Raw genomic sequence first — 24,505 nt, forward strand, 5'->3', positions numbered from 1 at the left:
CTGGTAAGTTGCTTGTAAATATTGGTGGTTGCGGGTTGCGTTTTTTTGGGGCTTGTTTCTAACGTGTAGTTGCTTATAGTTAGTAGTTGTAGTTTTTTTTTATTTTTTATTATGGTTATGGTTCTCAAACATTTCTCATGTGAAGGACCCCAAAGTTAATATGTATTTGTCTGCAGACCCCCCCATCTGGAAATATTTCTAGGGACACCCATACCAGATTTGTGGATTGTGTTAGAATCATGTTTAAAAAATATTCCACATTTAGCACTTTTTTTCAATATGTTTTTTTTTAAAATATCAGATCTACAAGCTCACAACGTGTTTGATTGATTGATTGATTGAAATTTTTATTAGGTAAAAGAATGTAAAACAACACAGTTACATTTATAATGCTTTTGTCTAAAAGGTCCGGCCAAAAAAGTCCTTGCGGACTTGTTTCCGTTGGGGTCCTTGAGTTAATTTCATAGACATATAGTAGCAACCAAACAGTTCAAAAATCAACATGAAAATACAGATAATACAGAAAAAATACCACTATGTACAAAAAAAAGCATCGAGATGTGTTGTGAGCTTGCAGATCGGCTATTTTCAAACAGCTAATGTATTATGTTTAAAGGGCGAAGGGCTCGCTTCTTTTGGGCTGTTTAGGGCTTGTGTTGTTAGCTTGTAGATCGGCTATTTTCAAACAGCATGTTTAAAAGGGCGAAGGGCTTGCTTTTTTTTTGCTTCTCATAGACCTGGTTGCTTATTTATCTCGCAGAACCTGGCAACATGGCCATCATCATCGTACGGCGACTCGGGCTCGTGAATCGCGAGTAGGACTGGACTGGTATCAATGCCGCTGTTATTTTCTCAATGTAAGAAAAAATACCCACAGAAAGTAGAACAATATCGGTACTTTCCTCCTGCGTCAGTCCTGGGAAATCCGATGGATTAGTCAGGTTTATCCATGGTAAGCACGTTTTGTGTATTGGATTGCATTGGTGCACCCACCTCGTCCCTGCGAGATGAATTCATGTCGGGAAAGGTGATAAATAACAGTTTTATGTGGCGCTGCGCTCCAAGCCGGTGTCTTCTTCACATGCTCTATCGATCTAATGTATTTTAGGGTTACACATGCCTTGGTCAGTGGAGTAGTCTAGTCAAGGAGAAAAGAAAGGAACTCGTAATTCTGGATGATGTTTTGCATTGCTGTGATTGGTAGTAGTGTTGCCATGTCGGCTTATTATAAGCGACTTTTGGCTTCTTTTTCTGTAAAGTTGCTTGTAAAAATTGGTGTTTGCAGTTTTTTGGGCTTGTTTTTAAAGTGTACTTGCTTATTAGGCTTGCTTCCAATATTTTAAAATTGGTTCTCAAATGTTTTTATGAAATTGTTTTGTGCCAGGGAGCATTTCCAAATTTTATTGCAAGAGTTTTTGAAAATAGCAGATCTACAAGCTCACCGTTGTGAGCTTGTAGATTGGCCATTTTCAAATAGCTGATGCATAATAGGTTTAAAGTGCTCATATGGCCTATAGTTTCTTCTTTTGGGCTTCTTTTCCTTCACCTGGTTGCTTATTTCTGTTACTAAATATGGCAACACTGATTGGAGCTCCTCTGTTGCAGCAGCAGGGATGTAGGCGCTGCAGAACAGCTTTCCAGTGTGTTGTGATATTATGCACAAAACTGAACGCTGCGAGGGCCTACAATGCTTGCTATTGATTAGTTCAAACAATAATTTTGATATGTCCCCTTAGCTAATGGCACTGCAGCAGTTCATTATCTAAGTTGCAGTAGTCCGTTAATGTGTCTGGATATGTACGTGAGCATCCATCTTGTAAAAAAAAAAGAAAAACCCCACTGTAGGCTATTTAATTTTTAAATTTTTATGATCAACACTTTATTTGAGTATTACCTTAGCAGAACAAATAATAAAACAAATAAACATGTAATAGCATTTATATTCAAAGTAAGAAAATGTACACACAAAAAAAAAAAACACAAACAAACGCAACCATATACAAATATACATGCACATTATGAGAGCACAAAAATATAAAAAATGTAAAAGAAAAGAAGGATTGACAAGGATTAAAAAAACATACAGTTGTCCACACTCAGCTATATGTTGCAGCATCCTGTAGGTTTGCAGTGTATTGCTGTGTAAGTCTGTACCATAAAGTTTACATTAGACGTAGTGTTGGTTTGCCAATATATAGGCCTACCACATTATCCTCCACAAGCTCATAGTTCCATTCTGCTATGTGAATGACAGCACATTTGCTGTGCGTGATGTGTATCACGTTTGGATGAATGGAGAGGAGTTCATTGCATATTATGCTCCATGAACCAAGCATTTACCCCATATACTCTCGTCTTGGGCCTCTAGAGTTAAACCTTTCTGAGAGACACATAGGAGACTTGTACATTCAGGACAAGGTTACAAAATATGTTTTGATAACAGTTGAATATTTTTCTCAGTATAAGGGTTTTGTTGATATTTGTATGACCCATATCAATTTTGTAATCCACTATAGTCACAGACTTAACATTCTTTCAATTTGTAATTATGTTTTTGATTAATGTCAGGGGAGTGTCAGCTTGTTATTGTTTCAGATTACAAATACCACACTAACCAAATCTGGTGCAGAGCCCCAGCGTTTATTCGTCATGTAGCCCATGCCTCTGTTTACACTTTTCCATCAACCTAAGCATTATTCTTTGGTTTCACCAAAAACTCTCCAGCCTCACATACTGCAGGACTAGCACATCATAATTTCCAGTGGATTCTTACTTTGACCATTACCCTGCACTGGCAAGAGATCTGGAAATAACAATCTCACCCCACTGGCGACTAACATCCAGAATCATCACTAATAAGGAACTGATTTGCTACCGTGCTGTAGCCTGTAGCAGTTTGGAAAGAACAACTTAGTCAATGTTGTTTTGAAATGTCTTTCTCCCTTTTAAACAATGTTCAACTCCTGGTCACAAGCCTCATAGAACAGACTTAGGCTAATACCATAGAATGGACTTAGTGATTTAACAGCTAACATGACTCAACTCACTTAATGGGGAACAGTGTGACACCGCAACACAGTTTAAACCCACACTCAAACCTGAGGCCCAGCTGCGGGATTTCTAACTACCTCTGCATTCACTACTCAGAGAATGCTTTGAAAGGCTAACACTACATTTTATTGTTAGATAATCTTGTGGGCCAGTGAAATGTGGTTATTGTCTTGTAGATACACTGAATGAACTCAGTTGTTGAAGACAAGCAAATATTGTAACTATCTAGAATGGGACACAAGGAACAGTTTATCTGTCAGTGCTGTACAGAAACTAGTAAGCACACTGGATTTCACAGTAATTTAAATGGCACACAGCTGAAAACAACCCTTTATTGGCAAGTTTAACCACTTTAAAATCCAAAATAGTGGATCTACAAGTTCCTAATGCATCATGATGCGAAGCATTGTGAGCTTGAAGATCCGCTATTTGTGACTTTTCTTTTTCCCTTGCCTATAATGACATGCTCAAAACAGGGACACCAGAGTGAAAGTGGTTAATGTACTGTATAGTGGGTCACATTTTGCAATTTGTTGCAACACCATGTTAAGTAGGAGGGCTGTAGGAGTTTTGACCTTGGTTTACAATGCCAATGAATTAAGGCAAAGGAATTGCTCGCTTCAGTTTAATATGTAGTGCTTTGTTGTAGATCATAGAATTAACAAAATGAATATATTCTGGAAAGATTAGAAGTTCCAAAGATTCTGTTGACCATATTCACATGGCGGCCATTTTGCTCCCACGTTATACTTGTCTCTGTGTGTGTGTGTGTGACACTGCATGACCCTGACATGTTTGTCCTTTTAATTCAACATATTGATCTCCTGATTGTGCTATGGGGGGGGGGGGTCTCATTATGCCTCCCTGGACTGTGTTGTTGTGGATGATTAAGGCATATGCTGTTCCAGCATTATGAGGAAAGCCTTCCATTTCATGAAATTAATTTGCTATTGTGCTCACTGTGACTGATGTGGATCTAAACCCATCCAATTACTTTAGGAGAGTATTAGTGCAGTGGTTTAAATCTTCTCACTTCCTGCAATAACTTCCCACCATCAAGGGATCTAAGAATGTTGCTCAAGGGACTTGAGTCAGTGGAAGATCTTCAAAAAGCATCTGTGGGGATTGAATTTGGATATGATTGTTGTGTCTCCCTGTTTATGGCAAAGCCTGTTTGCCTTGCCTGACTGTGTTTGTGTGTGAAATTCAAGTGTCTCTCTCTCTCTCTCTCTCTCTCTCTCTGCCTCATGCTATTAACTTTTACACCACATCATGTAGTTACAATAGTGTCCCCATTGTACAGTTCATCACGCCAGCATGGTCCTCTCGCAGGCAAGCTGTTCATTTGGGTCTGAAAATAGCATGACAAGTGTTCTTGCAGGACGAGGTGGTCGTTATGCGATACCCAGACTGCCATTGAGGAGTCTCGCCCCCACAGGCTCTGATTCCATCATCTTTTTTGGGAAAGCCTTGGGTCAGGCACTGAGCCACTGAGCACGACAGCATGTCTGTCAATGTCAGTACTGTATGTCGAGTGGTCCTTCTACTCTTCTCCATAGTTGTCTGTCTTGGTATGTGGCAGTAAAATAACTGCTTAAAATCTATTATGCAACTGTGTTCTCTTGGTAGCCGAAAAGAACTGATTTTCAGCTATTCAGTTATAAAATTAATATTGAATTAAATAGAACACAAAACAATAATCTCTGCCCTGCTTCACCCTGGCGGAGATAATTAGCCACAAGGCTGTTAACCACTTGAACCCTAGCATCCCTATTCTGGGGGGAACAGTTGGTGAAAATAGCAGATCTACAAGCTCACAACGCATCACAATGCGGTGCATTGAAAATCTTCTATTTTCGGCGAAGAGATTTGGTGTACAGGGGGTGAAAAGTATTAGTTTACTAAGTATAGAGGCTTTAAGTGGTTAAGTTACCTGTCTTTGTTATTGACCTTTACTATTTCATATTGTCCATAGCATTCGTTATTATTTTCACCAATCTGTATGGTGGAGTATGTTAATAGTAATATACTGTATACTGCAGGGGTCTTCAACCTTTTCAGGCCAGGGACCCCCAAACTGATGGGGAGATGGAGCAGGGACCCCCTACCTCGTAGGGTAGGGGGACTACCACATATATTGTATATTTATGTATACAATTGTGTTTTATATTGCCTGCTCCTATACGCACCTGTGTGCAAAACAAAAAATTCTCTACAAAATATGTACAAACATACCATGTTATTGTGCATTGTGCCTCCATTTATCTGTTTGCTATGGATTCATGTTATGTTTAAAGACAATTTGACATAAAAAAGAAAAAACATTTTTTTTTTCAAACTAAAATATTGTTTAATCAAACAGCAATTTCGCGGACCCCCTGCAGTACCTCCGCGGACCCCCTGTTGAAGACCTCTGGTATACTGTAACTAGTACATCTCCAGGGATTGGAAGTGATTGATCTCGAGTTTATATGAGAGTATATGGGGTTGAGCTTAAACTCTTGAGAGTATATCTATGGAATTGATACTCTGCCAATCTATTACAAATTACTGATGGTCTCATTAGTTCACTGCCATTGAATATGATTGGAAAACAGGCATTCCTCTGAATGGCTGTTGTGTCTGGCATCCAGAAATGTTTAATCTTTGCTGTGCCTGACTCATACATCTTGATCACATGACCCCAGAGATAATGTGTACCAATTGTTGCGAGTTTTGGACAAAAACTCTATAACAGGCCAATGTGAAAATCAGACGGACGGACAAACGGGCGGGCGGACGGACTGGTGGGCAGGGGTGAAAACTCAGCCACTCTTTCGGCCTGACGGAGACAAGTACTAAAACCAAAAAGAGACATGATTCATATGCAAATATATATTAAGCTAATACCCTGCTTCAACACAACAATACCACAATGGGTACATGTAGTAAACAGTGCCTACATGCCCCAGATTCTATGCAGCAAAAAGGCTATGGGTATAATTCTAAGCTTCATCAGTGCCAGGCCATGTTACTTTAGAGCAGAAAGCTTTTCATAATCCCCACAGGCAACATGGTGATGTCACATCTCCAGTCATTTAGTCTCTATTTCCTCTAGGAATAGCCCTAGATGCAGTGCAATTCCCGATACTATAGCTTAAGTGTAAATCCACCATAAAATTCATTCACCAATGTTATTTCTGTGATCTTAGACAGTTGAAATCTGTGAATGATTAGAAAACAGCTTTCAGGAACCACTGCACAGTAACATCCTCAGTGTTCATTTGTCCATTTGTAATTCTGAGAGTGGTTACATTTGTACATTTTCACAGATAAATTACTGTGTGTAATGTAATCATCATTGATTACAATGTGGCTCTTGAAATCTGTAACTCCTATTATGCTACTATTTGAACACCATTTGCCAGTAATTTCTTTCTCGATGCTACTCCGATATGAACCAGAAAATGTAACTTACCTACTGAATGGGTATCTACCCCAAAACACTGTTACACTGTTCATAAAGTCAGTGTCTTGTTCATTGTTCTTTGTGGCTGCTGTCTACATAAAGTGTCACTTATATATATATATATATATATATATATATATATATATATATATAATCTAACACTGATTTATTCGATTAAGAAAATCGATAGTTAATACACTACCCAATACCTGCTATTACATATGGTGCAACAAATGCTCACTGATCGCTTAGCCCATTAGCCTATGGAATGCCAGCGAAGTAGCCTTCTTTTATCCCATATATCTATCTGTACTTTGGTATAAGCAGTAGGCTAATGCTATCACTTGGTTCATTTACTGTCATGGATGTTTTACTCTTGTGAATGTATGTAATGAATTACAATATCTTCTTTCCCTCCACAGTGGCTCCATTGCACTGTTTGCTAAGCAATGTGGAACAAATAAAGATCTGGAATCACCAAAACCACAGCAAACAGTAGGTGAGTACTACATCGATTGTTGATTTAACCATGTGTAAACATTCAGAGAAAATGGACAATCTACAAGTTCACAACATGTTGGGGGGACTCCGGTCAATGAAGTATATGGTTTAAGTGGTTAATGTTCCTATAGTTACTATCACAGACAGGGGCCAACTAACAATTTGGTGGGCTACAGCTAACTCACTTGTAAGCCACCTGTCTCTCTTGCCAAATTATCATTGTCATTTTGTTTGTTGATGGCTTACCATGCAAATGTTGCTACAGCTGACTTTGTGACAAGCTGACATAAGAGAGATATTTAGATGTGGCTCACCAAGATTTAAAAATGCGTGGTTTTGATGGAAAACTGGCTGCAGTGCTGGCTCCTCTGTATGTATTCTATTCTGAAGAGGAGACATTAAAGTTCATTGAGGCTTTGTCATTGGTCCATAAATTGAGCCATTAGTAAAGAAATACATTACATTTCAGTGCTGTTTTCTGCCACCGAGCACGGTTGGTCAGTTACTCAAGAAGAGAGAAGGCACTGTTTCAACAGTAAATGGACACAAAAATGACTGCAGGCAAATTTGATGCAAGCCAACTTTTTATGCACAGGGAGACTGAAAAGCTAATTTCGATCTGCAATTGCTCCAGGAAATTATGTTCCTTTTGCAAGAGCATGGAAAGTGATAGTCTTTAGTCCACATACATATTGCTTGTCCCTTGTTGTGTAAGCCACTGTACGTAGCAAATGACACATCTGTTTGCACTCTTTTCTGTGTGGGCGTTTCGAGTTCCTTGCTAGTAAATGAAATACAGAGCAGACCTGAAGGAATTCAGGCATATACTGTCCCTTCTCTCCACTGAGATGCAGCAGCACTATGGAATGGATTTCATTTTGAAAAGATAAAAATAGAAACAGGATCCTCATATTGTGTTCAGAAGCATATTATATTTTCTTCTTTTTTATTTATTTTATCATATAACATACTTTCCCACGCTCTTTTTGTGAAGCTGAAAAGTATCAACGTAAATATTCACAGTACAAGAATGGAGATGATGGTCAGGCTTAACGAGACGAAACGAGAATTCTCTGAGATTATGTGCATGGTGCTGAAACAGATTAATTCTAGATTATCACCTCACATATTAAACAGCTTTGACACAGATGTGCCAGCACAGACAAGCCAACCTAGACTCATGTGGCTCTCACTGGGTCTCTCAAACCTTATTTATACTTGGCTGTACGAAAATAACAGATTTTCAACTGAAAAACCTGACACATCGTGTAGCAGGGGTCAAGAACAGTGTGATGATTTCCCTCCGGGTTCATCTACAACGATGCCAGAGTTTGCCCTCAGTGGTGGCTGTCTGCAGTCTACAGTCACAGTGTAAACAAGTGTGTTTTCAATTACCAGTCTGAAAATTCAGTTGGCTGCTAATGCCGATTAAAGACAACAGTGCCATGAGCCGCCTCTTCCTAATAGCCATGTTACCCGGCTACACTGGCTTCCAGGCTTTAAAGGGGATGTGTGCTGGAATGTGTCCATTAATCTAACTGGATCTTTAAAATGGTAAGGCTCTTTTAATTGGCCAAACCGATTGCCTCGGTCATTATAGAAAGTATTTTTGATCAAATGTACATGTAGTCCTCCCTCATGAGATTAAGCACACTGCCAGGGAGTGGTTTGTTGTTATGGGTCTCTCTGTGCATTTTAATTTAGGGTCTGTGTTGTGAATGTATAGACGGGTGTGTGGCTCCTTGTAAAACAAACAAAAATAAAGTGCATGCCAGCTCATAAACAAAACTACTGTGTGTAACTTGTTAGTAAGGGTTATGAGTAGGAGAGGGTAGTGGGATGAATGGGAATTTGGAGATGCTGCTTTATGCGTGTTAGCATTAAACCTTGTACATTTTATTTATATATTAGTATATGTTAGGATGGACGACGTTTACCTATATTCCACATTTTTCTTTTTCTTTTTAATGTTGTGGATCCCAGTTAGAGTATCTGTGCCAACAGCTAATGGGGATCTGAATAATCAATAAACAAAAAAAACAGTTAACTTATTTTCACAAGGCTTGTGTTGTAAGTAGATGGGAACATTATAAATAATGTTGTTTAAGACTTTATATGGCATGGTATCCTGGATGATATTCTCAACATAGATCTCAGGAGACATGAATATACCAAGTGACAACTCATTACTCTGCAGCGGTCATTCTATTTTATAAAGTGTTCCTCTGTACAGTTAGCAATAGGAGTTTAATAACATGGCATATTTTAATTAATTCTAATTGATATAATTTTCCAGAAGCTCACCAGAAGTCTCAAAGGAAATTCAGCAATAATGGAATTTTGAATCAGGTTAGGCTTTCAAGCTACAGTACCTACTCATTCCATATTGTCTCTCTCTCCATCTCTCGCTCTGTCTCTCTCTCTTTCGCTGTCTCTCTACTCTCTCTTCTTGCCCACAGACAGTAGAGAATGGGCTGTGTCCAATGTAAGGATAAAGAAGCAGCAAAACTCACTGATGAACGAGAGACCAGTCTTACACAAAATACGGGGTACCGCTATGGCGCTGATCCCACACCGCAGCAATACCCAAGCTTTGGAGTCACCGCCATCCCCAACTACAACAACTTCCACAGCGCGGCCACACAGGGGGTGACTGTGTTTGGGGGAGTCCACACATCTTCGCAGTCTGGGACACTTCGATCCCGAGGAGGAACAGGTTTGTGTGCTTTCTTTAGAGCCAACTCTGTGGTTGTGAATTTGTGAATTGTGGATTTATGATATACACAGTAAAGTCAGTGTTAATTTAACTCTTGAGAGCCAGGAGGATCCATATGGTTCCATGTGTACGCTCTCAGAGTTACAAATGGATAAAGTAACAGTAACACCTTTCTTCCACATCTTACTGTGTGGTTGGCATTGATACCTAAAAAAGCCTTATTTTCTTTTCAATTATTATGAAACATGGGTGTTTATATCTTCTCTTGTGTGAGATGAGCGTAGCAGTATATGAATGCATCCATGGTCTAGCTCTAGGAGCTAAACAGGATGAATGTCCACTAGCTGCAAGTTAATGGAAAACAGAGTGACCTAGATTATTGTCGGTCTTCAGCAAGCCACATCTGACGACCATAAGGATCAGGCAGGTTGTTTCTTTTTTTGTTCCCTTCTCAGATTTCAAAGATGTGTATGCAGCGCATAAATTAACATCGGCGGCATTAATGTAAACTACGCCTTTTCGGAAGGAGGTAGATCCTAGCATAGATACAGTACATGCGTCTCATGTGTGGAGTCAGTATTCAGCTTGGATGAATAAAATATAACCTAACTCCAGGAGGACAGTCAGAAGCAGCATTCATATCCAAGTCCAGATGACTGTAGTAACAAAAAACTCACACTCACAGTAAGGTCATCTGGAAGGGTACTATAAACCGAACTCTTTTAACGTGCATGTTTGCTTGAGGTGTCCTTGAGAAGACATTGAAATTAGCAGGAAAGATCCAGGCCTTTGTCAAGAGGCACTGGAGCGCTTGACTGTACAGAGATGCTTCTGATCAGACCAGGAAATGAACTAATTAACTAACATTTCAGGCTTATTAACAGATACAGAGGTTTCAAGGTCACGGCCAATCACATCTGACAGATGTGATTGGCCTCTGGGATCTAGACCGTTGACAGTATTAACTCCTTGCTGACTGAGCTCAAAGATAAGTTCTGTCTTATGGAGTGATCTACACATACAGTAGGCTTTGATGCACACAAGGATGGATTACATTTGGCACAATGAAGCATCTATCAATAACAACATTTTAAGTTGAGTTCAAGTTTACTTGCACTTTGAAGTGTGAAAGTGAAACTAATCATGCAGGTGAGATTAAAAACAACAGGCTTATTAAATCTAATGTAAATCAACCAAGCAGGCAAAAAGAATGCTAAAATAATAATCAACTGACATTGAAATGAACTAGAAGAAAAAGGATGAATTAGTGAAACAAAGATGAAAACAACAAAGCGTGATGCTATTTTTATTTATCTATATATTTTTATTAAAAAAACTACAAAAGACAAACAAAAAAACTTGATGGCACACATCCTCAATATATTTCAACATTGGCTTTGAAGTACACAGAGCTTATCAGCCATTTGTAATTTGCATCCTGCAGGGGTGACTCTGTTTGTGGCTCTGTACGACTATGAAGCCAGGACTGAAGATGACCTCAGCTTCAGAAAGGGGGAGAAGTTCCAGATCCTCAATAGCACGTATGTATGAAAGCATCTGTATGACAACATGAAGGGTGGGGGCTTTTTGCTTTTCTTTTTCTTTTTTCCCCTATTTTAAATGTTTCATGAATGTTGAGGGGAGCTGCATTTGGAATGACTGTTACTTCACAGAAATAACCAAAGAGAGGGGATGGATCAGTTGGTTGTAGACCCCAGACAGACAAAAATCAAAATCAAATAAAAATCTACAAAGTAATTAGCAACTAAAGTTTTCAAATAATTGTAGTGGAGTAAAAAGTACAATAATTGCCTCTGAGATGTAGTGGAGTAGAAGTAAAAGTATAGAAAATTGGAAATACTCCAGTAAAGCAAAAATACCTCAAAATTGTACTTAAGTACAGTACTTGAGTAAATGTACTTAGTTACTTTACACCACTGTTCTCAGTAATAATGATTGACCGGTTTCATTTTGCGAACAAGGAGAAACAAGGTCTCCTTGAACAGAGGTGGAGGTAGTCTCAACCACTTCCACCAAATGTCTTTGCCAAAAAATATTGTAGATCTGTTATTTTGGGTGAATGTTCCGCCCAGAATAGGCATGCCGGGGTTCAAGTGGTTAAGATTCCGGTGCTTTGACAATGAGCTGTTCCCAGGATGCATGCCTTGTTTTTGTGCTCCGCGTTCATACTAGGAGCAACAAAGCAACAGGCTATGCCAGGGGTCTTCAACGTTTTCAAGCCAAGGACCCCCTAGCTGAGAGAGAGATGAAGCAGGGACCCCCTCTATATTGTATACAAATTGTGTTTAAGATTGAACCTTTTTTTGTTTACTTGGTCTGCTCTTTTTTCCCTCTACACCAAACACCTCTTTGCCAAAAAATAGCCGATCTACAAGCTCACAACGCCTCGCAGCGCGAGGCGTTGTGAGCTTGTAGATCTGCTATTTTTTGGCTAAAGTTCTCCTCAGAAAAGGGATGCTGGTTAAGGTAAAAAAAAAAAATCACATCACACAAAGATTTGGCGGACCCCCTGTAGTAACTCTGAGGACCCCCTAGGGGTCCAGGACCCCCTGTTGAAGACCCCTGGGCTATGCAATGTTCCCTGTAAGGTGCGCGGCTGCGTGCTCACATGTCGCACACAACTAAAATCCATGGCACAATACCCGGGTTTGCGTATTGTAGTTAGCCTGGCATGGCCAGACATATATCACTGCCGAGGGCTATTTTGTTTTTTGCACTGGCATATTCGTCTGGTTTCCAGGCTGTATTGTAGTTGCCGCCTAGTCAACAGTAATCCACAAAAAATCCCACAGCTGTCGTCGCAGTCATTTGCAGCATCTCTTTCAACTCGCTAAAGATCTCAAGGTAACTCTTTCCCTGTGTTTCTTTGAGCAGCCATACGGTTTTAAAGGACAACTTTTTTTACAACCAAGGTTTATGTTTTAGCTTGTAATATAAAGTAAATAAAAGTAAAAAAAAAAATCATATACTGCTTTCTATAGTTTTAGCAATTTTTGTGATCTTTTTTTTACAGTGGGCGGGGGCATTTGGGCTGGTGGCTAAATATGTATTTTTTACACAATAAAAAAAGGTCTTGTGGGCTTTGATGGCCGGATGTGAGTTATTGGGGGCTAGAAGAGCTACTGTAAATAATAATAAAGAAATCACCGGGTTATTGTTTTAAAAAATACATATTTAGCCACCTGCCCGAATGCCCCCGCCCACTGTAAAAGAGATCCCAAAATTGCTAAAACTATAGAAAGCAGTAAATGAAAAAAAATGTACACTCATCTTTTATTTACTTTAATTACAAGCTAAGACATAAACCTTGGTTGTAAAAAAACAAAGTTGTCCTTTAAGCAATGTAAAGTGGTGGCTGCCTTACGGGTACAGTTTGGGGAAAAATATGACCTTCGGACCTTCCCCAACAAAAACACACCAGCTTGCAGAACGGAGTAGGAATGTCCGCTGGAGTAGAATCATAGAATACACATCCATTCAGTGAAGTAAACCACTTTTCCCCGTCTGAATTTCATGCCAGAAAGATGATTTTGAATTGTTTGAATGAACTAATTTTGCTGAATCAACAGCTAAGAGTGGTTTATACTGAGTTGAGCGCTGGTCACGTTCAAGGTTCTTCATTGTTAGGTCTTGTGTACAGGTACATAAGAGTAAAAAATATTTTTTTTTGTCTCCTTAGACATTCCAGCAGCATAGTAACACGATAACAGCAATAATGGTTGTTTGTACTTAGAAGATCTAAAAAAAAGTAGTCGGGCTGCGACGCGTTGCTGTCAGTGAATTGCTTCTGTAGTCCATCATTGTAAGTTTATGCGCCAACAGTTGTCACTCGTTTCTCAAATCTGTGACAATGCCATATACCAGTATGTCACTGCATGGTTATTTATTAGTGTGGTTGCCCAGAATGGGCAACCAGACTATAGTACTCTACTGACTTTATAGATAAACTTTATTTCAGGCTGCTACTCCTCACACAGTTTTTTTTCCCCAATTTCGTGCCATATGTCAAAATGACCGGCTTCATCGGGAATCGTGCGCTTGTACTTTGCTAAGAGATTGGTTACATAGTTTTATTGATATTGATTTATTAGTGCATTAAATGTCCCCATCCACTTTAATGGGAAAATTAAAAAAATAAAATTCAAGTATTTTTTTCTCAAAACCCGTAAGCGCTAGAGTTACAAGACTTTAAGGGGAGGTTTATAATATTGTTTGAAATTATTGAAATAAAAATTATATCATTGGGCCTCATGGTGGCGCTATAACAGCCCCCTTTACGTTTTGGCCTATAACTCTTGAACCGTAGGTCGTAGAATAGAAATCTTTTTCCCCCTAGATTCCTTGGGTCATGACTTAACTCCCCATATAGGCCACGCCCATTTGCGTCAGGATAGATTTTCCGCCATTTTGAATTTTCTTCAAAACACACTTTTAGCTCCTCCTCCCACATATTTTGGTCAAATTTCACAGAAATCGGTACACATGATCTCTGGACCCATGCGATAATCTGGAGTGAAACAGAATTTTGATAGTCCATACCGTTCGTCCGTAAATGGCTTCCAAAGTTAGAGGGAGGGGCCCGTTTTACCATAAAGGCCACAAATCACTAACGAAACGTCCAGTCAATTCCAAATTTGAGTCACATGTCGAGGGTGGTTTACTCAACGAATCCCCAAAAGTATTTCCACTTTGACCCATAGGGGGCGCCACAAATGCACAAAACGTAACCGTTTGATGCAAAAATATGATTTTTGGGGGGATCAATCCTCTCAAAATGAAATAAAAGTGATATCAGGAGTGACGTGACAATATGATTGGCCCGTTACATTTGTGGGAGGGGCCTATTTCCTAAAATCAAAACGGCTCGATCGACACCCGATTCGAATGGCACGTCACGCGGCCTCCGACGGTATTCCTCCCAGCGTATTCCCCGAGTCCCGGCGGCAGCGACCCGCGACTCGCGTCGGCGCAACCACACTTTGCAATTGCCCTGAATTGCGACGCGTCTAGTTGATTTTGCTCTTGTAGGCATTGCTCTATGTAGGCATAAACATTTTTTAATGTTTGTGTGAATACCACATGTGTCAAAATCAATTTCAAGTAGCTAATGTTTGTCAACATTTATTCATCTACCCGTGTTCAGATATAATTCCAATGAATGGACATGCACATTTATTTTGTAACTGACCTAGATATAGTACTATTTATTAAAAGTAATCTAACTGCAGTTACTTCTGTAATTAGTTTCTTATTATAAGACATTTATCTTATGGTCTAGGCTCACAGTGCACACAGTGTACACGTGAGATGTTACTCAGTAATTGCTCAAGTGATGCTCAGGGGGTTTGATTAATTTTAGGGAACATTTGCTAAAAGTCATTTTCAGTAGAAGCCAGGAACATGAAGTTACAAACTGATGCCTGACACTTGGCGCTGCATGACGGGTGTGATGCCCTACACAAAAAAAGCTGAGCTGGCTTCAATTGTTTTCAGCATTCTAACGACGCTGTGAAGTGTCAATCAAGCATGCTTTTGTTTCACCATTTCCACCCCCTTCTCATTACAATTCCTGCTCCATTCTGTAAAAGGCAGAATAACTTTTAACCAGTTTCCTGCGATATTTAAACCTACCCTTTTCATTTACGCAATGTGGCTTGAGCAAAACTTCAGCGGCAACTCGGCAGCAATGTAGCTGGCCACGCTTGGTTGTTTTGTAGCTTTTGTCGCCGTTCTTGTGAACACAGCATGTCTTCCTGCCATACATCTATATTAGATAATGCCTGTTCTCAAGCTAAACCATTTTCCATTGTGATTCCCATTAAAAAAGTGCTGCGTGCTGTCAGCTTTCCAGGCCCCCCCTGATTCTTGTGCTCCTATATCTCATACGGATTACACTGCGAAGTCATGCATAGGAAAGTCACTGTATATATTTTGCAACCTTTTTTTAACTAGTCGTCTTCTGCAGAGGACATCCATTGATTTTGTCCTCTATATCTGTACTATATGTGCATATTTATCAGTCTGTAAAATGTGTTTATTTATGTATATCTGACTTTGTTTATGCTCCCCCCTTTTCTCCTCGTTCCATTTCGCCTCCGGCAGTGAGGGTGACTGGTGGGAGGCTCGTTCTCTCACTACGGGAGGAACTGGTTACATTCCCAGTAATTACGTGGCTCCAGTGGACTCTATCCAAGCTGAGGAGTGAGTAAAAGTAATGTATGTGTGTGTGTGTGTGTGTGTGTGTGTGTGTGTGTGTGTGTGTGTGTGTGTGTGTGTGTGTGTGTGTGTGTGTGTGTGTGTGTGTGTGTGTGTGTGTGTGTGTGTGTGTGTGTGTGTGTGTGTGTGTGTGTGTGTGTGTGTGTGTGTGTGTGTGTGTGTGTGTGTGTGTGTGTGTGTGTGTGTGTGTGTGTGTGTGTGCCTAAGCTTCTAGCTTCAGAATAATTTCAACAAGCTCTGTGCTCTCAAGATCACTGGCAAAGATGTCATTATGTTTGAGAACCCGTCGTGCAGCCTCTTGTAAAATGTGGCACAATAGTAAAGAGCAACATTTTCCAAAACACTCTAAACAGCAAAGTTTGATCATTCCCATCCCTTCCTGCAGCTGGTATTTTGGTAAACTAGGCCGAAAGGATGCGGAGAGGCAACTCCTCTCCAATGGGAACCCCAGAGGCACGTTCCTCATTCGTGAGAGTGAAACAACCAAAGGTACTTAGACACACTAGTGTCTTAACACACTGGCAAGTCGATTGCTTTTTTAAAAACAATGTTTTTAAATGATAAATACTTGGGAGTTTCTTTTCCTCTCAGTGTAATTATGTGTCTCTTTGATGTGTTAGGGGCCTTCTCCCTGTCCATCCAGGACTGGGATGATGTCAAAGGTGACCACGTGAAACACTACAAGATTCGCAAATTGGACAGCGGAGGCTATTACATCACTACCCGAGCACAGTTTGAGACATTACAGCAGCTTGTACAGCACTACTCCGGTGAGATTCCACAGCAATTGTTAGGATTGCTCAATAATTTTCTGCTTGGAAAGAAACCCCCCCCCCCCCCCCCCCCAAAAAAAAAAATTTTGGTTCTGTTGTACTTATTACTGAAACATGTCCAGATAGATTGTGTTTATTTCAAAGAGAGAATAGATCATCAATTTTAGAATAACTCAAAGGTGTCATGACATGCAGTTTTACCACACATTAAAAGTCTTTGTCATGGTCCTTCAAACGTGTATAAAAAGTTTTAACTGAAAATTCCACTCCAGTGATCCATGGCAGGTGTTTTTCTCTCACATTTCTAAAGCCTTGTCAACTGCAATGAAAAAATAAATCTTTGCCTGCGGGTGTCGCTGTTGAGGGATTTTGCCTGTCAATCATCGCCTCTGCTCCGCCCCCCCCAAAGGAAAGGATAGGGGAGGGGAGGGGCGAGGAGGAGAGTGGGCGGGATTAATGGCCTATGACTTCACACTCCAAGGGCCAAGATTACTTTTCAGCCTAATTATTCAGAAAACCCCAGACCACAGAAAATCCACTGAATGTTCAAAGTTCAGATTTTTTTGGGGGTACTTTAGGTCATAAAACCCCCCAAAAAACATAAAAAAAAGTGAAAATGAATGTCATAGAACATTTAAAGCTGCAATCCAGAACTTTTCAGTGAATAAAATATACGGTAATGTTGACCAATCTGTTTGGTAGAGTGTATGTTAATACAATATAACACATCTAAAGTGGTTGGAGGTGGTCTTCCTGCTTTTCTATTTAAAAATGTAGACCATGTGGTTGGGTAGGACCACTACTGGTTGACAAGTGGTATTGCCTGAAGCTCAAATCACAATATCTCCCTCTGCCCAAACGGGCATGTGTCTTAGCTTAGTGGTAGAAACTGTGTCTCCGAGTTCGGATCCTGGGAAGGACATAAATCAAGGATTGCAGCTTTAACAAGTACTGTACTATTTTGTGACACTGCAATTGACCATATTCACAGCTATTTTGCTCTTGCGTCATACTACAAGTTGATCCAAACCTTGTGTTCCAATTTAGCCAGGGCTGCAGGACTGTGTTGCAGGCTGTTAGTCCCATGCCACAAAGGCATGCCACGTCTGGCTGACCTGTCTGTCAAAACCAAAGACGTGTGGGAGATCCCGCGAGAGTCGCTGCAGCTTATCAAGCGTCTGGGCAATGGGCAGTTTGGAGAGGTTTGGATGGGTATGTATCAGTGGTGCTTTGGAACCAACTAGGGAATGGACAGTTGTGAGCAATGTTGGAAAACAAATCTGCTGGAAGAATCAGAACCTTCTTCCGTGCAAGTCTTAAGCTGGCCACACTGATTTTGGGTCCGATTTGCGGATCCCGAGAATCGCGAGGGGCAGTAGCGTAGGTAGCCAGAAGTTTTGCCTGAGCCTGAATAAAAATGGGTGGGCCCAATTTATTTGTTTTGAAATGTAGGTTAAAAGGTTTATATGTTAATCTAACCTTTCTAATGGCTAATGTGGACTTCATATGTCTAAAAAAAATGTTTTGCTTAATCCAAGGCTTATTTTGACCTGATAAAGATTTTACAACTCTGATTGGAAAACCGTTCTGGTGGCTCATGGGTCTCAAATGTTGGATCTGTCATGACTGTTAATATGGGTTGAATAAAGTAGGAATATTTTTATGTTTAATGTTCTCTGTACCACAGCTTATCATAATTCAATTCAGAAACTTTTTTTATTTTTTTTATCCAAACACAGCTTTTCATAATTTAATTACGTTTCCGATGTGTGGAGAATTTAATCATTTCTGGTCTACTGTGAACTTTTTTAAGGGACAGTTTCTTGGATAGATTTACTTTTCCATGTGATTTCAAATGGAACTGTTAAGTCGTGGTTCCCATGTCTGTGAATTTAACCAAAATAAGTTTAAATAAACTTTTGCAATATGGTGAAGGAACATAGTTTCCATCACGTGGATCAGACCTGTGCAACCATTCAGCGATATGGGACTAGAGGACTCTTTTTTTTCTCTTTTTTTTTTCCTCCTTCTCTATCCCACACCCTTCCGCTACCACATGACCACTGACCACTCCTGCGGACGTTCCATTGCACTCCTGCCCGCTCCTGCAGAGATTCTGATCACTCCTGCCCGCAACGCTATTTTGTTTTGTTTTAAATCTGTCTGCTCCCATCCCACCTAAACATCAAATGACTGGCTACCTCGCATCACCAGACCTCCGTCTCATCAAACTCAGAGACGAGATGGAGACGTGAACATAACGAGACGGAGGTCTGGCTGGCTAGCTATGCAACATTAAATCACTGGCTTATGTTTTTGTGGTCAGAAATTAGACCGTTTTTTGATCGGTTTTGGCAAGTCAAATGTATTTACATGTTGGTTATTAGTTACATGTGCTATAGTGGTTGGCTTTATGGTTAAAACAAATTGTATATAGGCTACCTTATTTTCATATTTATCTCTTTCAACCTGGTGTCCCTATTTTGGGCATGTCATTATAGGACATTTTCACAAATCCTCAAAATCTTTCAAAAACGGCTAAACTAGCAGATCTACAAGGTCACCCACGTGTTGTGAGCAATGCATTGTGAACTTGTAGATTGACTATTTTAGCTGTGTTGTAGTTTTTCAACATTCCTGTTGCAGTCCTCAATAGGGACTTTTAGTCTATTCTAGTTGGACTACTATAGGAATATTAGGCCTAGCTTAAATTTGGGCATTTGTCCCTAAAGCTTCCTGCCCTGTTGTGGTGTTTTCAGGCACATGGAATGGCACCACCAAGGTAGCAGTGAAGACACTGAAACCAGGTACCATGTCTCCTGAGTCCTTCCTGGAGGAGGCCCAGATTATGAAGAAACTTCGACATGATAAACTGGTCCAGCTATACGCTGTGGTGTCGGAAGAACCCATCTATATCGTCACTGAGTATATGAACAAAGGTAGAGTACATTGGAAGCATATTGCATGTTATACAGTATATGTAGCGTACACACTAACTCACGGCAAGTATTATGCATAATGTAGTCTCGCAAGCCAGCCTCTATTTCACTCTGTGCATAATGTGCAATACAGCAATGCATACATAGCCATGAATGCGACCAGAGTATACACACTGCATTTTGCATTACATTGTGGTGCTCATTCCCACTTACTGCATGACTAATGGAAACACAATTCATTATGTAGTGATTCACACCCACATATTGTGGTCAAGACAGAAGTCATCTATCTTAAACATATGGTAGAGTTACCACAGCAATAACTCAAAAATGTATATCCAGGCTATAATGTAATTGTTGACATCCCAGAATTGATGTCATGTTGGCTACAAGGTAGTTGCTGCATGGATGTATTAGAGTTGCTGTCAGCTTTGATGAATTCAGAGTTAAAATCTGGCAGTGGAAGAGGAGGTTTGACCATCTGGTTGAGTAAACCCCTTTCTCATTTTCTCCATTTTCTTTCTTAGGGAGTTTGCTTGATTTCCTGAAGGACGGAGAAGGACGGGGTCTTAAGCTTCCAAATCTAGTGGACATGGCAGCTCAGGTACATTGAAGTTCCTTAACACTGAAAATTAATGTCCAGTGTCTCTGGCAAGAGATGCATTTCATAAGAGCCTGCCATTTTGAGTTGAGCTATGCATATCTACAGTCGTGTCCAATCCTGATATTTTCATCTATGTGAATTATGCTGAAATGATACCAACTCCATTATCTAGGTGGCAGCAGGCATGGCATACATTGAGAGGATGAACTACATCCACAGAGACCTGCGTTCTGCCAACATCCTGGTAGGAGACAGTCTGGTGTGTAAAATTGCTGACTTTGGTCTGGCCAGGCTGATAGAGGACAACGAATACACAGCAAGACAAGGTAATGGACTAGTTTTATTTCATTTATTGTTTTGACTGAATGATAGATGTCATTACACTCCGCTGGGTTTGTTTTGTATTTACTGAAGAAAATGTCCACCTTAACCGGTAATTTAATTTACCTTTGAATATAAAACACCTCTGATTCTTGGAATCCAGTATCCTCACTGGCACACTTTCCGCCTCTTCTTTCAAGAAGAAATCAGATTGTTGCATGATTAAATTACTTAGTGTTTTAACAAATCTCAACTCTGTACTGTCTGTAGAGCTTTGTGCAGTGCAGGGAGTATCAATAACTTAAAACTCAGCATATAGGCCATCTTGTGACATAGTGTATGTCAATTATCTGAGTTAATGGCAGTGCTGTTGAATGTTGATTGATGCCAATTTCTACTGCCAATTTGAACAGCCGAGGAAGAAGTTGGTAGAGTCTTAAAATGACAATCAATTATCACACACATGCATTCATTCAATTATCACACACATGCATTCATTCATGAACAGTGAACACAGACTCATATATACGTAGACGCACACTGAAATCTTCTTGTAGGAAGGAAGGTGATTGGACTGGTCCTCCCATGACAATGAGTTGGGAGTAGCCTGGGACCAGACGACTCTGCCAGTGCAAAGAAAAAATTCCCCTCAGCGATTTGGGTCTGGTGCCGCTCTATTGTGAATCCATTTCCTGCTCCATTGGTCTGGGGTGACCAATCAGGGTCCAGTATTCAAATATAGGAGACTGTGATTGGTAGTTGCTTATAGGTCTAACCAATTGCGTCCAGAGCCATTGTTTTGATCCTGCCCCTTTGGGGAAAAAAAGTCCTCATAGAGGCACCAGACCAGACTCCTATCCACGCAGTGACATAGTCTGGCTACGCGAGGCTAAGTTAGGAGTACACCGGAGAACGTCCAGACTCTGTTATTCTGTCAACATGTTGAGTCACTCTTTTGTTAGGATTTGAAATGTTTACTGCTTTGCCCTGCTCTGAGTCCAAACTGAGTTGGAGGAAAAAGATAATGCAATTGTTCCTTTTCCCCCCATGGGTTGTAATTATTTCCTCATGTCAGTGGGCTGATGAAATTGCAGATGTCAAAGAAACATAGGACACAGTGGAGACTGACCTACTTATCCAGGCAATTATTTGACTTTCTGTTTTTGGCCTGGATAAGCATTTCAGACCCGCTGCTGTCAATTCTTCAACCCGATATGCTTACAAGGTCATGTGATTATTCTAAATGTGTTCTCAGGTGCAAAGTTTCCCATTAAATGGACTGCCCCTGAGGCAGCGCTGTACGGGAAGTTCACCATCAAGTCTGATGTGTGGTCATTTGGTATCCTGCTGACAGAGCTGGTGACCAAGGGCAGAGTGCCCTACCCAGGTGAGAAGGCTTTATTACTGCAAATAATAACACACTACACGTGTGTGTGTGTGTGTGTGTGTGTGTGTGTGTGTGTGTGTGTGTGTGTGTGTGTGTGTGTGTGTGTGTGTGTGTGTGTGTGTGTGTGTGTGTGTGTGTGTGTGTGTGTGTGTGTGTGTGTGTGTGTGTGTGTGTGTGTGTGTGTGTCTCTCTAATTGGGGATAAAGTGGTGGCCCCATTTTGATTTTACTTGGCGTTATGCATCTGTTAGGGTTAGATCAGTTATGGCAAAGGTTCAAGTATGGAGATATTGAATGTATTCCAGTCAAAGCAATGTCCCCAAAAGTCAATATGTGGGTGTGTGTCCACTGTCAACAGTCTTAACAGCTTTTTATTCAAATTCAATAAAACCTGTGAAAGAATAACTGGTATAATACGCTGCATTGTGCTATCTAATGTGTGCATGTATTATGCATTGTGAGGAGAAGTCTTTTCTGTTAGCTTTTTCTCTGTTATCTGCCTTCCATCTTACTGCTTCACGTTTTTGTTAACCTGGACAGGAATGAACAACCGTGAAGTGCTGGAGCAGGTGGAGCGAGGATACAGGATGCCCTGCCCTCAGGACTGCCCTATTTCCCTTCATGAGCTGATGGTACAGTGCTGGAAGAAAGACCCAGAGGAGAGGCCCACATTTGAATATCTGCAGGCCTTCTTAGAGGACTACTTCACTGCCACAGAGCCTCAGTACCAGCCAGGCGACAATCTCTGAGCTCCGCTGGCATCTCTATGATTATTATTGTTATTGTTATTCATATGCAGGCCACCAGAGGGGGCCATACATCACAAATTCAGTGTCATCCTGCATTGGTGAGATGATTCAAGGACTGATTGACTTGCCATGCTTTGTATGGGGGGTACCGTGATGATGACTGCTGTGCAAGAAGACAGACTCTGTGTCATTTTCCACACTTCCAGTTCTCCTTTGGGATGTTTTTGCTCCCAGTTTACTTAAACGGTTGGCGCAGAGTACTTCATTAGTACCATCTTGATGATTTTCATTGATAGTGAATTCAATGGATGGTCTGTGGAAGGAGGTGGGATGGGTTAAAGCCCTGTTATAATTTGTTGCACTCTGGTGTCTGTGCAGAACATAGCCGATGTACAAGCTCACAACCTGTCGCAGCGCGGCATGTGAGCTTGTAGATCTACTATTTTCAGTGTACAACACCAGCGCACAAAGTATAAATTAGGCTTTAATGATGACAGAGGAATTTAAAATGACTGCTGTGGATGAAAGAGTTGAAATGTGTTGTGCAAACTGTACGTAGTGTAAATACAAATTGCTTGTTTACTTATCCCTGTTTTTTTTTTGTTTAGTTTGTTTTGTTTTATATTACTTTTGATATTTTGGAAATGTGTGGATTTTTTTTAATCCAAGGTCAAGATTATTTGAGAATTAAGGCTTGTAGAAAGCTCACAGTTGGTAACAAATCGTGACATAATTGTAGGAATGGTAATAGTAGAAATTGTGGACCAGAATATCTCAGACATTTCTCTGGGAGTCCACTGACCTTTTTTACAAGGTTAATATAATGATATTGCTATCCTCAAGGAACCTAGCTGTATTATAGCACCCGTTCTTGCCTTTTTATGTAATATTCTTACAATGTAAAGGAATGCCTTCATGCTTTCTATACACTTAACTAAACGCCTACTGCATCATGGATTCCTCACCAGACTTGTATGGCATCTGCACTGATAACCAAGTGCATTCATTGTATTTGTGCTTCAGCCAATGATTTTTTTTTAAAATCAGCTTAAAGTATAACTTTTAGTTCATTATGGCTTCTTGAAGTTGTAAAGCGGGATGACAAGCCCCACGAAACCGCAACCGTTGTTAGGCTGACTGCTTATTATAATGATATGTTAAAATGTATGTTACATTATTGTATGGCAGCGGGCTGTGTTTAATAAGAATTATGCTTTGAACATACAGGTCATCTTTTTACTTCTAAGGCCAAACAAACTAACTGCCATTTTCATGACTGGAATGAAGGATGCATACCTGTATTTGTCCCTCCATAATGTGTATTTAGAAATAACATGTTTAAAATTAGAACATACATGTTTATTTCACAATATTTATTTGCTCAACATTCTCTGCCATGCTTATGTTATTTAACATACAGTACATGGTGGCTTTTCCAGGGAACTGTGTGGCTCTTATCAACCCCTTATTATCCTGAAGTACTGAACATTTCCTCTCTGGATGAGATGGTACATTCCAGGACAGGACTCAGTATTTAGTTTTATTTTGTTTTTGTTTTGTCTGTGTTACTTGTTGAGGAAAGAAAGTGAAATAATTATGTTTTGTATCAATTTGTTTAACCTCATTCAGTACATATACAGGAAATGTATTTTTTTTCTTCTGGTCTCTACATTATTTATTGTCTGTCTGTTAATTGTACACGACTGGTTTTGAAATAAACAATCTTAGTATCATAATTTTTGTGACCCAACCAACCTGTTTACCTGAATTAGGTGGAGAC

At 40.1% G+C, this 24,505-nt stretch overlaps 1 protein-coding gene across 2 annotated transcripts; it reads left to right on the forward strand.

The window, feature by feature from the left end:
- Window positions 1–795: 795 nt before the first annotated feature.
- On the forward strand, window positions 796–24,420 carry fyna (FYN proto-oncogene, Src family tyrosine kinase a). 2 transcript variants are annotated; one of them, XM_080415157.1, is made up of 13 exons: window positions 796–952; window positions 6,922–6,998; window positions 9,460–9,716; window positions 11,161–11,257; window positions 15,840–15,938; window positions 16,339–16,442; window positions 16,574–16,723; window positions 17,774–17,938; window positions 19,486–19,665; window positions 20,193–20,269; window positions 20,442–20,595; window positions 21,846–21,977; window positions 22,517–24,420. In XM_080415157.1, the coding sequence occupies exons 3-13, from the start codon at window positions 9,470–9,472 to the stop codon at window positions 22,723–22,725; spliced, it is 1,614 nt and encodes a 537-aa protein (XP_080271283.1). In that variant the 5' UTR covers window positions 796–952; window positions 6,922–6,998; window positions 9,460–9,469; the 3' UTR covers window positions 22,726–24,420. The 2 variants fall into 2 exon arrangements, with proteins under 2 accessions (XP_080271283.1, XP_080271284.1); XM_080415158.1 differs by having other exon boundaries at window positions 6,922–6,994.
- The last annotated feature ends 85 nt before the right edge of the window (window positions 24,421–24,505 follow it).

This window comes from Gymnoscopelus braueri (genome assembly GCF_963280865.1).
Source record: "Gymnoscopelus braueri genome assembly, chromosome: 19".
In the NCBI taxonomy this organism is placed as follows: Eukaryota; Metazoa; Chordata; class Actinopteri; order Myctophiformes; family Myctophidae; genus Gymnoscopelus; species Gymnoscopelus braueri.

What these genes read in the sequence shown, in the direction of transcription:
- fyna (XM_080415157.1), top strand. Translation starts at nt 9,470, where the DNA reads ATGGGCTGTGTCCAATGTAAGGATAAAGAAGCAGCAAAACTCACTGAT. An exon ending in TTCCAGATCCTCAATAGCAC is followed by an intron (nt 11,258 to 15,839) that starts GTATGTATGAAA and finishes CGCCTCCGGCAG; the next exon opens with TGAGGGTGACTGGTGGGAGG. An exon ending in GGGCAGAGTGCCCTACCCAG is followed by an intron (nt 21,978 to 22,516) that starts GTGAGAAGGCTT and finishes TAACCTGGACAG; the next exon opens with GAATGAACAACCGTGAAGTG.